Below are 14,100 nucleotides of genomic sequence, written 5' to 3'. Positions count from 1 at the left end.
CCCCATTTAAAATTGTAAGACACTCCTTCCCTACGTACACACCAGCACTTCCTTACTCTATTTTTTTTCCATAGCACTTAATATCATTTGACATACTCTGTATTACCTTATGACTACATCTGTGGAAAGAGACAATAGAAAAGGTCAATACTGTCGGTCAGAACAAGGCCAGGGGCCAACTGCAGAACAGATCATCAATTGCTCAAATGCCAGTTCAAGTTGAAGCAGAGAAAAATTAAAACAAGTCCACAAGACCCAAAATACAACCTTCAGTATATCCCATCTGAATTTGGAGACCATCTCAAGAATAGATTTGACACACTGATCACTAATGACTGAAGACCAGACAAGTTGCGGGAAGACATCACACATGAAAAGAGTAGAGGGTCATTAAAAAGACAGGAAAGAAAGAAAAGACCAAAATAGACATCAAAAGAGACTCCGAAACTTTCTCTCAAATGTACAGCAGCTACAGCAAAAGGAAGAAATGATGAAGCAAAAGAGCTGAACAGATTTCAAAAGGCAGCTTGAGAAGACAAAGTAAAATATTACAATGAAATGTGCAAAGACCTGGAGTTTGAAAACCAACAGGGAAGAACATGCTTGGCATTTCTCAAGCTGAAAGAACTAAAGAAAAAACTCAAGCCTTGTGGTGCAATTTTGAAGAATTCTACGGGCAAAATATTGAATGACACATGAAGCATCAAAAAGCAGATGAAAGGAATAAACAGAGTCACTATGTGAAAAAGAATTGGTCGACTTCAACCATTTCAGGAGGTAGCATGTGATCAGGAACTGATGGTGCTAAAGGAAGAAGTCCAAGTTGCACTGAAGGCATTGATGAAAAACAAGCCTCCAGGAATTGACAAAATACCAATTGAGCTGTTTAAAAAAAATCAGATATGGCACTGGAGGTGCTCACTTGTCTACGCCAAGAAATTTGGAAGACAACTACCGGGCCAACCAACCGGAAGAGATCCATATTTATGCCTATTCCAATGAAAGGTGATCCAACCAAATGCAGAAATTATCAAACAATATCATTAATATCACACACAAGTAAAATTTTTCCATAGATCATTCAAAAGCAGTTGCAGCAGTATATCAACAGGGAACTGACAGAAATTCAAGCCAGATTCAGAAGAGGACATGGAATGAGGGATATCACTGCTGACGTCAGGGGGATCCAGGCTGAAGGCAGAGAATACCAGAAAGACGTTTATCTGTGTTTTATTGACCATGCAAAATCATTCGACTGTGGGAATCATAACAAATTATGGACAATATCGTGAAGAATGGGAATTCCAGAACACTTAATTGTACTCATGAGAAACCTGTACATAGATCAAGAGGCAGTCATTCAAATAGAACAAGGGGATACTTTGTGGTTTAAAGTCAGAAAATGTGTGAGTCAGGGTTGTATTCTTTCACCATACTTATTCAACCTGTATGCTGAGCAAATAATCTGAGAAGCTGGACTATATGGAGAACGGACATCAGGATTAGAGGATTAACAACTTGCGTTACGCAGATGACACAACTTTCTTGGTGAAAGTGAAGAGAACTTGAAGCTCTTACCGATTAAGGTCAAAGACTACAGCCTTCAGTATGAATTACACCTCAACATAAAGAAAACAAAAATCCTCACAACTGGACCAGTAAACAACATCATGATAAACGGAGAAAAGGTTGAAGTTGTCAAGGATTTCATTTTACTTGGATCCACAATCAATGACCACGGAAGCAGCAGTCAATAAATCAACCACATCGCATTGGGCAAATCTGCTGTACAAGACGTCTTTAAAGTGTTAAAAAACAAAGATGTCATTTTGAAGACTAAGGTGCACCTCACCCAATCCATGATGTTTTCAATCGTCTCATATGCACACAAAAGCTGGACAATGAATGAAGAAGCCGGAAAAAGAACTGACGCCTTTGAGTTATGGTGCTGGAGAAGAATACTACATATATACCGTGGACTGCCAAAATAAGGAACAAATCTGTTTTGGAAGAAGTATGGCCAGAATGCTCCTGGGCAGCAAGCATGGCGAGACATGTTATCAGGAGGCACCAATCCCTGGAGAAGGGTATCATGCTTGGTAAAGTACGGGGTCGGCGAAAAAGAGCGAGACTCTCAATGAGATGGACTGACACAGCGGCTGCAACAATGGGCTCAAGCATGACAACAATTTTGAGGATGGCACTTGATCGGGCAAGTGTTTCGTTCTGTTGTACACAGGGTTCCTATGAGTCGGCATCGACTCAGTGGCACCTAAAAACTAACAACCAATAGCACTGTCATCTACCCAGCTGCTGAAATAAAATGCCTGATTCAGTCTTCATTCCTTTTTTTCTCTCATCCCCCACATTCACTCCACCAGGAAGTCCTAGTTTTATCTCCATGTACAGCTAGTCCCAATCTGTCCGCTTCTTTCCACTTCCACTGATTAAATTTTAGTAGTACCACCATCTGTTGCCTGGACTATTCTGACAGCCATTATTTAATTATCATGCTTCCTGTCTTGCTCCCCCACAATCCACTCTATATAGAGCCCCCAGAGTAAATTTTTAAAAAATCAGATCATATCACACCTGTATTAAAAGCTCCAATGGCTCCCCAATGTACTCAGAGTAGAATCTAAACTACTTACATGGTCTCAAAGGCTTTGAATGACCTGACTCCTACTTGTATTCTCCACATTATCTCCCACTACCCTTTTATACTCACTAAGTTTTAGTAACACTGGCTGCCTATTTCTTTTCCACCATGAGTGTCTGTGCTTCCTTATTCCCTCTATCAAAATGCTCTTGACCTGTCTGGCTCAATATTATCATCACAGAGAAGGGTTCCCTATTCATAGGATTTAAATCAGCAGCCTCCCTGTAGGGACCATGGTCTCGGGGAACATCTAGCTCAAGTGGCATAACACAGTTTACAAAGAAAGTGTTCTATATTCTACTTTCGTGAGTAGCATCTGGGGTCTTAAAAGCCTGTGAGCAGCCATCTAAGATGCTCCACTGGTCTCATCCCTTTGGGAGCAAGAGACAATGCAGAAAACTAAAGATTCAAGGGAAAGACCACAACTACCATGGCCTCCACCAGACTGAGTCCCGTACAACTAGGTAGTGCCCAACTACTACCACTGACTGCTCTGATAGGGAATACAATAGAGGGTCCCAGACAGAACCAGATAAAAATTTAGAACAGAATTCTAACTCAAAAAATGACCAGACTTACCTAACAGAGACTGGATAAATGCTGAGAGTATGGCCCATAAACACCCTTAAGCTCAGTAATGAAGTCACTCCTGAGGTTCACCTTTCAGCCAAAGACTAGACAGGCCCATAAAACAAAATGTCTAAAGGGGCACACTAGCCCAGGGGCAAGGACGAAAAGGCAGGAGGAAACAGGAAAGCTAGTAACACGGAACCCAAGGTTGAGAAGCAAGTGTTGACACGTCACGCGGTTGTTAACCAGTGTCTTAAAATGTGTACTAGCTTTAATGAGAAGCTACTTTGTTCCATAAACCTTCATCTACAGTACAATAAACAAAAAGGCTCCCAATCTAACATATTCCCATCCAGTTTTTTTTCTTCATACTCATTAGTACTGTAAGTCTACCCCCACTAGAATGTAAGTCCAAGAGAATAAGGCTCTCATATCTGTCTTACTGTTTTATCACTGTATCCGCAGTGCCTAGAATTATATTGACACACAGTGAGTGCTATATATGTGTATTTGTATATATATTTGTTAAGTGAATAAAAGAGCAACCCTCTGAGGTAGGTATTACCTCCTTCTTTTACATATTAAAATAGACACACAGGCTCGGTGATTAACCTACCTAGGTTACACAACTGTTGAATAGAGATTCAGGATTTTAGGGTTATTCTGAAGCCAGTGCTCTTAAATACAGCACTATACGACCTCTCAACTTATTACTTTATTTGTCAACGCTTATATAATGCTTTACACATCTCAAAGGCTTGCCTACATTGCTTAATTTCTTGTGTTTGTTCCTCACTCTCTATTTCCAATGCCTTGATCCTTAATAAGGCTCTCTCTACTGAGGACCTAAACCACTGCAATCCTATTTGTTAAAAAGCATTCACAGAAAATTTTCTGTGTGAAAAATCTGGGGGCGAGGGAAAGTGAGAAGACAATCAAAGGATGGGTAAGAGTGTTAGCCACTGAAGAAATCACAATCTAGTGAGGGAAAAACACAAACAAGTAATGCAGCAAAAGGTTAGTAGGGATCTCTGTCTTAAGGCTACAAATGGGTATCTGAAGAAAGCACCTGCCAGATTTATCTATCAAAACCAACACTTTCATTTTGTCACCGTCAATGACCTTTCACGATTTGTATTAGGTCAGAAGATAAAGTCTCTCACAATCTGGGACTAATCTCATTTTTAAAACTTGTTTTTTCCCCAATCAAAGTCTGGCATCCAGGCCCTGCAAGCTTCCAATGAGTTTGAATCCGGCCTAATTGGATACGCTAAGTTCCTGCGTCTGTCTCTTGTACTTGAGGATAGTCCCTCACCAGCACAGTGGGCACAGAGCAGGCTCTTGAAAACAGACGTCGAAAGCATTCTAATATGAGCTTCACGAAATATTAATAATTCAAGGTAGGAGTTTCTAATACGAAAAAGTAGAGAAACCTGCAAGAAAGTTGGAGGTGGAGGGCGGGCCATTTATCCTTCTATTTCTCCGCTTCTGTAAGGTCGGAGAGAAGCCCTAAAACAGAGTGAGGCTTTTAAAGGTGTTTTGCGGTAGCTTTGCTGGGCTCTCCAGAAATTATAATAGGAGCCCTGGAGGTGCAATAGTTAAGGGCTTGGCTGCTAACCCGAAGACTGGCGGTTGGAACCACCCAGCAGCTCCGTGAGAGAAAGACCTGGTGATCTGCTCCTGTAAAGGCTGTTATTGTTAACGCTATGTGCCCTGAAGTCGATTCCGACTCATCGCGACCCTATATGACAGTAGAGCTGCCCCACAGGGTCTCTAGGCTGTAACCTTTAAAGGAGCAGATCGCCAGGTCTTTTCTCCCAACAACGTTTCGAACCGTCGACCGCTCGGTTACAGCCTAGAAAACGGACGGGGCAGTTCTACTCTGTCACTTGGGGTCGCTGAATCGAAATGGACTCGATGGCACCCAACAACGACACAGAAGCTACGAAAATTTTTGGTATAAAATCAAAACAGGCCTCAGATTTCCAAGTGGTGGGGGAAGGTTCCCCTTCCCTCCTCCCTAAGGACCCCTGAACTGAACGGGAGGAGCCGCGGCGAGCTAGGACCTGTGCTCCACTCCACGTTTTCCCCCGCGTGTGTCTCAACCACTAACGCCAGGGCCTCTAGAATTTGCCGCACCGCTCCCACCTCTTCAATGTACGCCGGCGGGTCCCGCTTGATCAGATTCTGTAACTGCGGGAGGTTGCTGGGCAGCTTGTTGTTGTTTCTGCTGGACATGTTGGCTTAGAAAAGCCACACAGCAGACAGCCCCTGGCGAATTCTGGCCACGGTTTAGAATCGTACTTCCGAGCGTCACCGGAAATAGTACAAGGGATATTAGACAGAAGACGCCGTCTTGATTTTTAAAGCGAGATAAACTACGGCAGCCTCAGAGTGTCAAATTTACTGTCACTGTCGACTGCTCTGTAATGGTTTGTCCGCGATGTTTTTTTTTTTTTTCTTTTTTCCTTCCCAAGTCACCGCTACTACTACCTAGCGTTTCTACAACTCTCTGAAGGGCAAGGTTTTTTTGGTTGTTGTTGTTTGTTTGTTTTTTATTATTGTGCTTTAGGTGAAAGTTTACAGCTCAAGTTAATTTCTCATACAAAAATTTATACACATATTGTTTTGTGACATTAGTTGAAATCCCCACAATATGACAGCGCACTCCCCCTTTCTGCCACTGGTTCCCTATGTCTGTTTAATCAGTAAGGGCAAACTTTTTTCTTCCACGTACACTAGTTTACTTAATTGTCACAACAACCTCATGAAACAGATGAGAATTAATAGTGTATTTTAACCGCCACGACCTTAAAGATAGCACTCTCCCATTTTTTTTTAGAGATGGGGAAAAAAAGAGCATTGAGGAGCATAAGTTAGTTTTTCTGTATAGTTTCAAGTATTTTGGTTTGTTTTCTTCTGGGTTGGTTCGACATACTGACTCAGACAAAGGAAAACGATGTGGACTGGATAACGTGATTATATTCATCTCCTAAAAATGCAAATTAATTTGTGTTTAAAACTTAACTATTGTTATAACCTCTTGTAAGCAACACTCAGACCGAGATTTTAATACAAATACTGGTAATTTGAAGAGAATAAATTTCTACAATCTCAACATGTCGTTGGTTTCTTTTGTTAGGTGCCATCAAGTCGGTTCCACTCATAGGGACCCTATACACAACAGAAAGAAACACTGCCCAGTCCTGTGCCATCCCCACTTTTGTTGTGCATGAGCCCGTTGTTGCAACCATTGTGTCAGTCTGTCTCATTCAGGGTCTTCTTTTTCTCTGACCCTCTTTTGTACCAAGCATGATGTCCTTCTCCAGGGACTGATCCCTCCAGAGAACATATCCAAAGTATGTGAGACGGAGTATTGCCATCTTTGCTTCTAAGGAGCATTCTGGCTGTATTTCTTCCAAGACAGATTTGTTTGTTCTTCTGGCAATCCATTGTATGTTGGGTATTCTTTGCCAACACCATAGTTTAAAGGCATTGATTTTTCTTCAGTCTTCCTTGTTCATTGCCCAGCTTTCACACGCGTTATGAGGCAATTGAAAACACCGTGGCTTGGGTCAGGTTCACCTAGTTCTTAAAGTGACATCTTTGGTTTTTAAAACAAACAGATCTTTTGCAGCAAATTTGCCCAATGCAATGTGTTGTTTGATTTCTTGACTCCTGCTTCCATGGGTGTTGATTGTGGATCCAAGTAAAATAGAATCTTTGACAACTTCAATCTTTTCTCCATTTATCATGATGTTGCTTATTGGTACAGATGTGAGGATTTTTTGTTTTCTTTATGTTGAGGTGTAATCTATACTGAAGTCTGTGGTCTTTGACCTTCATCAGTAAGTGCTTCAAGTCCTCTTCACTTTCAGCAAGCAAGGTTGTATCATCTGCATATTGCAAATTGTTAATGAGACTTCCTCTGACCCTGATGCCCCATTCTTCATATAGTCCAGCTTCTGAGATTATTTGCTCAGCATACCAATTGAGTAAGTGTGGTGAGAGGATACAACCCTGACGTGCACCTTTTCTGATTTTAAACCATTCAGTATCCCCTTGTTCTGTTCAAATGACTGCCTCTTGGTCTATGTATGGTTTCCCATGAACACAGTTAAGTGTTCTGGAATTCCTGTTCTTCACAATGTTACCCATCGTTTGCTATGATCCACACAATCAAATGCCTTTGCATAGTCAATAAAGCACAGGTAAACATCTTTCTGGTATTCTCTGCTTTCAGCCAAGATCCATCTCACGTCTATGATGATATCCCTCATTCCATGTCCTCTCCTGAATCTGGCTTGAGTTTCTGGCAGTTCCCTGTTGATGTACTGTTACAACTGCTTTTGAATGATCTTCTGCAAAATTTTACTTGTGTGTGATATTAATGATATTGTTTGATGATTTTCCACGTTTTGTTGGATCATCTTTCTTTGGAATGGTCACAAATATGGATGTCATCCAGTCGGTTGGCTAGGTAGTTATCTTCCAAATTTCTTGGCATAAACAAGTGAGTACCTCCAGTGCTGTATCCATTTGTAGAAACATCTCAGTTGGTATTCTGTCAGTTTCTGGAACCTGGGTTTTTGCTCGTATGCTACCTCCTGAAATGATTGAACATTGACCAATTCTTTTTGGTACAGTTACTCTGTGTATTCCTTCCATCTTCTGGTGCTTCCTTCATCATTTAATATTTTCTCTGTCAAATCCTTCAATATTGCAACTGGAGGCTTGATTTTTTTCTTTAGTTTTTTCATCTTGAGAAATGCTGAGCATGTTCTTCCCTTTTGGTTTTCCAACTCTAGGTCTTTGCACATTTCATTATAATACTTTACTTTGTCTTCTTGAGCCATCTTTTCAAATCCTCTGTTCAGTGCCTCTTACTTCACTATTTCTCCCTTTCACTTTAGCTATTCCATGTTCAAGAGCAAGCTTCAGAGTCTCCTCTGACATCTGTTTTGGTCTTTTCTTTCTTTCCTGGCTTTTCACTGACCTCTTGTTTTCTTCATGTATGATGTCCTTGATGTGATTCCAAAACTCATCTGGTCTTTAGTCATTAGTGTTCAATGTGTCAAGTCTATTCTCGAGATGGTCTCTAAATTCAGGTCGGGTATACTCAAGACCATACTTTGGCTCTCATAGACATGGTTTAATTTTCTTCAACTTCAACTTGGATGTGCATATGAGCAGTTGACAGTTTGTTCCTCGGTCTGCCCTGGCCTTGTTCTGACTGATGATGTTGAGCTTTTCCATCATCTCTTTCCACAGATGCAGTCGATTTGATTCCTGTGTATTCCGTCTGGCGAGGTCCACATGTATAGTTACCATTTACGTTATTGAAAAAAGTATTTGCAGTGAAGAAGTTGCTGGTTTTGCAAAATTCTATCATGCTATCTCTGGCATCATTTCTATCACCAAGACCATATTTTCCAACCACTGTTCCCTCTTCTTTGTTTCCAACTTTCACGTTCCAATCACCGGTAATTATCAATGCATCTTGATTGCATGTTTAATCAATTTCAGACTGCAGAAGTTGGTAAAAGTCTTCAATTTCTTCATCTTTGGACTTGGTGGATGGTGTGTAAATCTGAATAATAGTTGTATTAACTGGTCATTCTTGTAGGTGTATGGATATTATCCTATCACCGACAGTCTTGTACTAAAGAGTAGCTCTTGAAATATTCTTTTTCATGATGAATGCAATGCCATTCCTCTTCAATTTGTCCTTCCTGGCGTAGTAGACCATATGATTGTCCAGTTCAAAATGGCCAATACCAGTCCATTTCAGCTCACTAATGCTATTGGTTGCTAGTGGATTCCAACTCATTGTGAACCCAGGTGTTACAGAATAGAACTGCTCCATAGGGTTTTCTTGGCTGTAATTTTAAGGAAAGCTGATCACCAGGCCCTTTCTTCCATGTTAAGGCTGGGTAGGTTCAAACCATCAACCTTTAGGTTAGCAGCCTAGCACGAACTGTTTGCGACACAGGGGAGCCTTCTCAATATGTTAAAGCCAAAAACCAGACCCACTGCCGTGGAGTCAATTTCAACTGACAGCGACCCTATAGGACAGAGTAGAACTACCCCATAGGGTTTTTAAGGCTGTCAATCTTTAGGGAAGCAGAGTGCCACATCTTTCTCCCACATAGCCTCTAGTAGATTCGGACCACCAACCTTTTAGTTAGCAACTGAGTTCTTTAACCACTGCACTGCCAGGGCTCCTTCTCAATGTGTTAGAGTGTTGTTAATACAAAAAATACACTTACTAATCACTCGCCCTGTTTCAGGAGTTGTTTTAAGGCTTGGCTTGTATTTAACTCATTTAATCCTCAATACGACCCTCTAAAATAAGTACTATGATTGTCTCCATTTTATTGACGAGGAAACAAGCTTGGGGAGGTTGAATGCCCAAGTTCATAGCTCATGAAGGAGTTGGGATTTGAATCCAGGCAGTCCTGGTTTTAACTATATGAGAAGGAAAAAAGTAGCTGACAGCTGTCAGCTGATATCTGGTTTGGCACTAACAGCTGGACAGTGGTGTTCTCCTGCTGAACATAATCCATTTCAAAGAATATAAACATCAGTTGAAATCATCTGTGATGGTGATAAAATGAGCCCAAAACAAGACCTCCCTGTACTCATATCCCAACACAAAATAAAAAAACGGCATAAACCACAATTATTAGCTTTCTAGTTGCATTTGAAGAATGACTATTTTATTTATTAATTATTGAAGCAGGTACTTGTGAAGTTATTAAGAAGTCAATGTAGGCAATAAGTCCTTTTTTTTTTTTAACCCAATCATAGACTTAAATTAAAATTTTTTTTCTTTAAGTTGTATTAATGAAGGAGAAAAGTACTCTCAAAACAAATATATTGAAATTATTTCATTTTATTCCTGTCAAAACCATAAGTTTATGCTCTGCAAATATTTATCTTCTGTCACAAAAATGTAATTTGTGAATAAAACCTTCAGGCCATGTCACAAGCTTTCATTGAGTACAATCTACGTGGCAAGCACTGGGGTGTTGTTGTTGTGTACTGTTGAGTAAACTCCAAAGCATAGAGACCCTATAGGACAGAGTAGAATTGCCCAGTAGAGTTTCTTAGGCTGAAATCTTTAAAGGAACAGATTACCAGATCTTTTCTCCCTTGAAGCTGTTGGGAGGGGTTAAAACTGCAGACCTTTCAGTTAGCAGCTGAGTGCTTAAACGTTGTGCCATCAGGGTTCCTTAAGCACTAGGGTAAGTGCTGGAAATACAAAAATAAATTAGGCATGGGCATTTGTCCTCAGGGAACTTACAATCTAATAAAGGAAGTAAGTAGATAAACACATCTAAAATGAGTAGAAGTATATTTTATTCTTAAAATGAATAAAAGTATAATAGAGCACTGAAAGCAATAGAGCAGACCTAACCCTACTCTGGGGAAACCTTGGTGGTGTAGTGGTTAAGAGCTACGGCTGCTAACCAAAAGATCAGCGGTTCAAATCCATCAGCCACTCCTTGGAAACTATATGGGGCAGTTCTACTCTGTCCTGTAGGGTCACTATGAGTCAGAATCAACTTGATGGCAACAAGTTTGGCTTTTTTGAAACACTGTCTTAGAGAATCAGAAAATTTCATTGTTGTGGTTCCATCCGATGAAATTCGAAAAGATGAGTTTTTCTGGAGGAAGGAAAGGGCTTCCCCACATAAAGGAAATATCCCTTATAAAGGCAAAAAGCCTTGGAAAAGTCTTGTAGGTTTAAGGAATGGCCAAAAGTTTGGTGTGACTAAGGTGGGAGGGGGGCATGCAGCAGGGAAGGAGCTGAGGAAAATGAGATGGAGGGGGTTATGCCGTTCTGATGGTAAAAGGCTTTACATACCAGTTCACGGAGATCATATATGGTCAGCTTGTTTTACCCCACATAACCCTGAAGGCAGAATTCTCTTTCTTTTTTTTTTTTTTTTTTTTGATAGATGAAAAAACTAAGGCTGAAAGTGGCTAACTGGGTATATGTTTTTAAAAATGTTAATTAATTGGCTATATTACGTCTAAGGTACATTAGCCAGATCAATACCCAAACCAGAAGAGATTGGATTATAAAATTTCATATTTATTTCTATACTCTTAGTTTAGATTAGAAAAAGAAACTTTCTTTCTTTTTCTAATTCCTAAATGATTTTCAACCCGAAGTGAATTATTCTAGAGAGAAAAATTCTCCTTTATACTTTTGCAAAAAGAGACCCTATTGTAATTATAAAATGGGTCATAATATCTTGTGAGTGGTGGGGGGGCCTAGACTAGAGGGCTATTTTAAATTTGATTTGCATGAGGAACACACTCTTTTTAATTAGATCATATGTTTATTTGGGGTCCCTTTTTGGGGGAGGTGATAGTCCAAGGCAGCTGCTGGAGCACCAGCCATTAAGTCCCTATTACAAGTAGTAGGAAGGATGGAAGGCAAAAGGATGCACCTTCCAGTTGTATCAGCCCCCAAAGATTCGCAAACGATATAATAGTTCTGCATGTATCTCATTGGTCAGAACTTAGTGAGATGGCCAGTCTTACAAAGGAGGTTGAACAATAAAGTCTTTTGGCTGGTCACAGTCAAGGTTTGAATAAAGAGGTTACATTTGGTTTGAGGCATAAGGAAAGGTTTCATGAAGAAGGTTGTATTTGAGATAGGCTTTGAAGGATGTGTAGGGCTTTGACATGAAGGGCTACATAGAAGAAAATTGGAACAGTGGTAATCTCCATAAGAACTTTTCAGTATCCTTTATTTAAAAGACCTTTGTGGTATTACTTAGGAAATTACTTCCTTCTTTATAAATGAGGGTGTTGAACAAGGTCAGTTCTCACACAACCCTCATGGCATTGCTGTACATACTTGCCATATAGAGCTACCATTCTTATGTTGACCAATTGAATTTTTTCTTTAAATTGATGTTAAATTGTGGAAGGGGGCAGTGCAAGCACAGCTTGCTGCCTTTGCCTGTGAACCATGAATAAACTTAGGACCAGATGTGTCAGTGTGGCTTCTTGGCAGTGATGAGAGTGTGGGCTGATTTCCTTTCTGGGACATCTTGACCCAAAACACCTTCCAGAGCAGATAGTACCCTATCAGCACATCCTACCCTTGTTCTCTGAGCACGTCAACTTTCTCAAGAATGTATGTGCATTATACGGCACCTGGTCCGACCCCACATTTATATCTGTTCCTGGTGGGAATGGAACGGGTTTCTGCGGCGCAAGAGGGGCACGTGCAGACCATCACCCTGTATCAGTGGTGGAGCAAGATCCGCTGGCCATGGGTGACTGTCACCCACTACTGAAGCTGACCTTGTTCTGTATCTTCTCTAGGTGGGTAAAGTGTTATTCCCTCCAATGCCTGTGTGTGAGTCATGTCTTTCTTGGTGGCCCTAACGTCTGCAACATATAGAGTACGTTACTATCGTCCATGTGATGGGACTCCTCCCCTGGAGGTGGTGCCACGTGTAACTTGCCCGACATAAATCTACTCTCTTTATTCATATTCATCTTCATCCTAATGATGGGTTTGTTGTGCTAATTATATCTTTTGAATTATATCTTTTGAATAAACATCAAAATAGGATGAAACATTCCTGAGCCTATCTAATACCATTTCTTCTGCCTCTGCATGAGATGCCATCCTTTATTTTTTATGATAATGTACTGTTTATTTATTTTACAGCTTTACTGAAGTATAATTGATGTATAAGAAATTGCCCATAAACTGTATAATCTAATGGGTTTTAACGTACATGCATTCACCCATGAAACCATCATTACAATCAAGACGATAAACATATCCATCCTCCTCAAACATTTCCTTGAGCCCCACCGTCCCCAGAAAAAACATTATCTGCTTTTTCTCACCATAAATGCATTTGCATAAGAAAGCAACGTATTGACTGTGTTCAGAAAAGCCAGGCAAGCGTCAGTCTTTTCTCAACTGAAATAATGTAAACATAGATTAGCCACTGGAGGGAGCTCATGCTTTTCTCAAAATTAGACCCTTTGACAAAATGGCCACATAAAAACTCAACAGGGAACTGGCATCAGAAGCAACTTTAGTTCTTTTCAAACCTGGTTTAATTTTGCATTGATCTTTCTTTCTTTCTTCCCACCTTTATTGTGTTTTGCTCACAAGTCCCACCCCTCTCTTCCCCTTTGTGGACTGTAAGAACCAGACAGAAACAGGCTCATAGGCCCCTTGGAAGGAGCCCTAGTGGTACAGTGGTTAAGTGCTCAGCTGCTACCTGAAAGGTTGGGGTTTGAGCCCATTAGCCACTCCATGAGAGAAAAATGCCGCAGTCTGCTTCCGTAAAGATTTACAGCCTTGGAAACCATACTGGGTAGTTCTTCTCTGTCCTGTAGGGTTGCTATGAGTTGGAATCAACTTGATGGCAACAGGTTTGGTTTTTTGCTTTTGTTTTTAAAACTATGGGGTCTGCCACTGGACAAAGTTATCAACCCCAAGCTCAGTAGGTACTAGTTGCACCATCTTCCTTAGATTTTTCTCTTAAACCACCACAGCCAAATTCTTAAAGTCAAAATGTTTCTCAAGAACCATCTAATGATTTTTATTTTCTTTTTTTACACTTAAAACCTCAAAGGGTGATAGCCTTTCAGTTGTCTTTGAAGGGTCTTTAGTGATTTTGTGAACCAAACCTCATTGCCGTTGAGTTGATTCCAACTCATAGCGACCCTATAAGACAGAGTACAACTGCCCCACAGGGTTTTCAAGAGCGGCTGGTGGATTCAAACGGCCGACCTTTTGGCTAGCAACCTGAGTTCTTAACCACTGCTCTGCCAGGGCTTTGATTTTGCAAACAGAGAGGGGAAAACTAGCTTCTTTATAG

The 14,100-nt window shown here is 40.6% G+C and overlaps 1 protein-coding gene across 1 annotated transcript in view; it reads right to left on the bottom strand.

Annotated features, from left to right (window-relative positions):
- The window catches only part of SDAD1 (SDA1 domain containing 1), a 36,062-nt gene extending 30,498 nt beyond the window's left edge, over positions 1-5,564 (bottom strand). Inside the window, exon 1 of the mRNA XM_003414144.4 lies at positions 5,378-5,564. Coding sequence (XP_003414192.1) covers positions 5,378-5,467 — 90 coding nt within the window. The 5' untranslated portion in view covers positions 5,468-5,564. The remainder of the gene's footprint in view (positions 1-5,377) is intronic.
- Positions 5,565-14,100: the final 8,536 nt, after the last annotated feature.

This window comes from Loxodonta africana, chromosome 5, assembly GCF_030014295.1.
Source record: "Loxodonta africana isolate mLoxAfr1 chromosome 5, mLoxAfr1.hap2, whole genome shotgun sequence".
NCBI classification, from domain to species: domain Eukaryota; kingdom Metazoa; phylum Chordata; class Mammalia; order Proboscidea; family Elephantidae; genus Loxodonta; species Loxodonta africana.
This window is presented reverse-complemented; position numbering and strand designations above follow the sequence as displayed.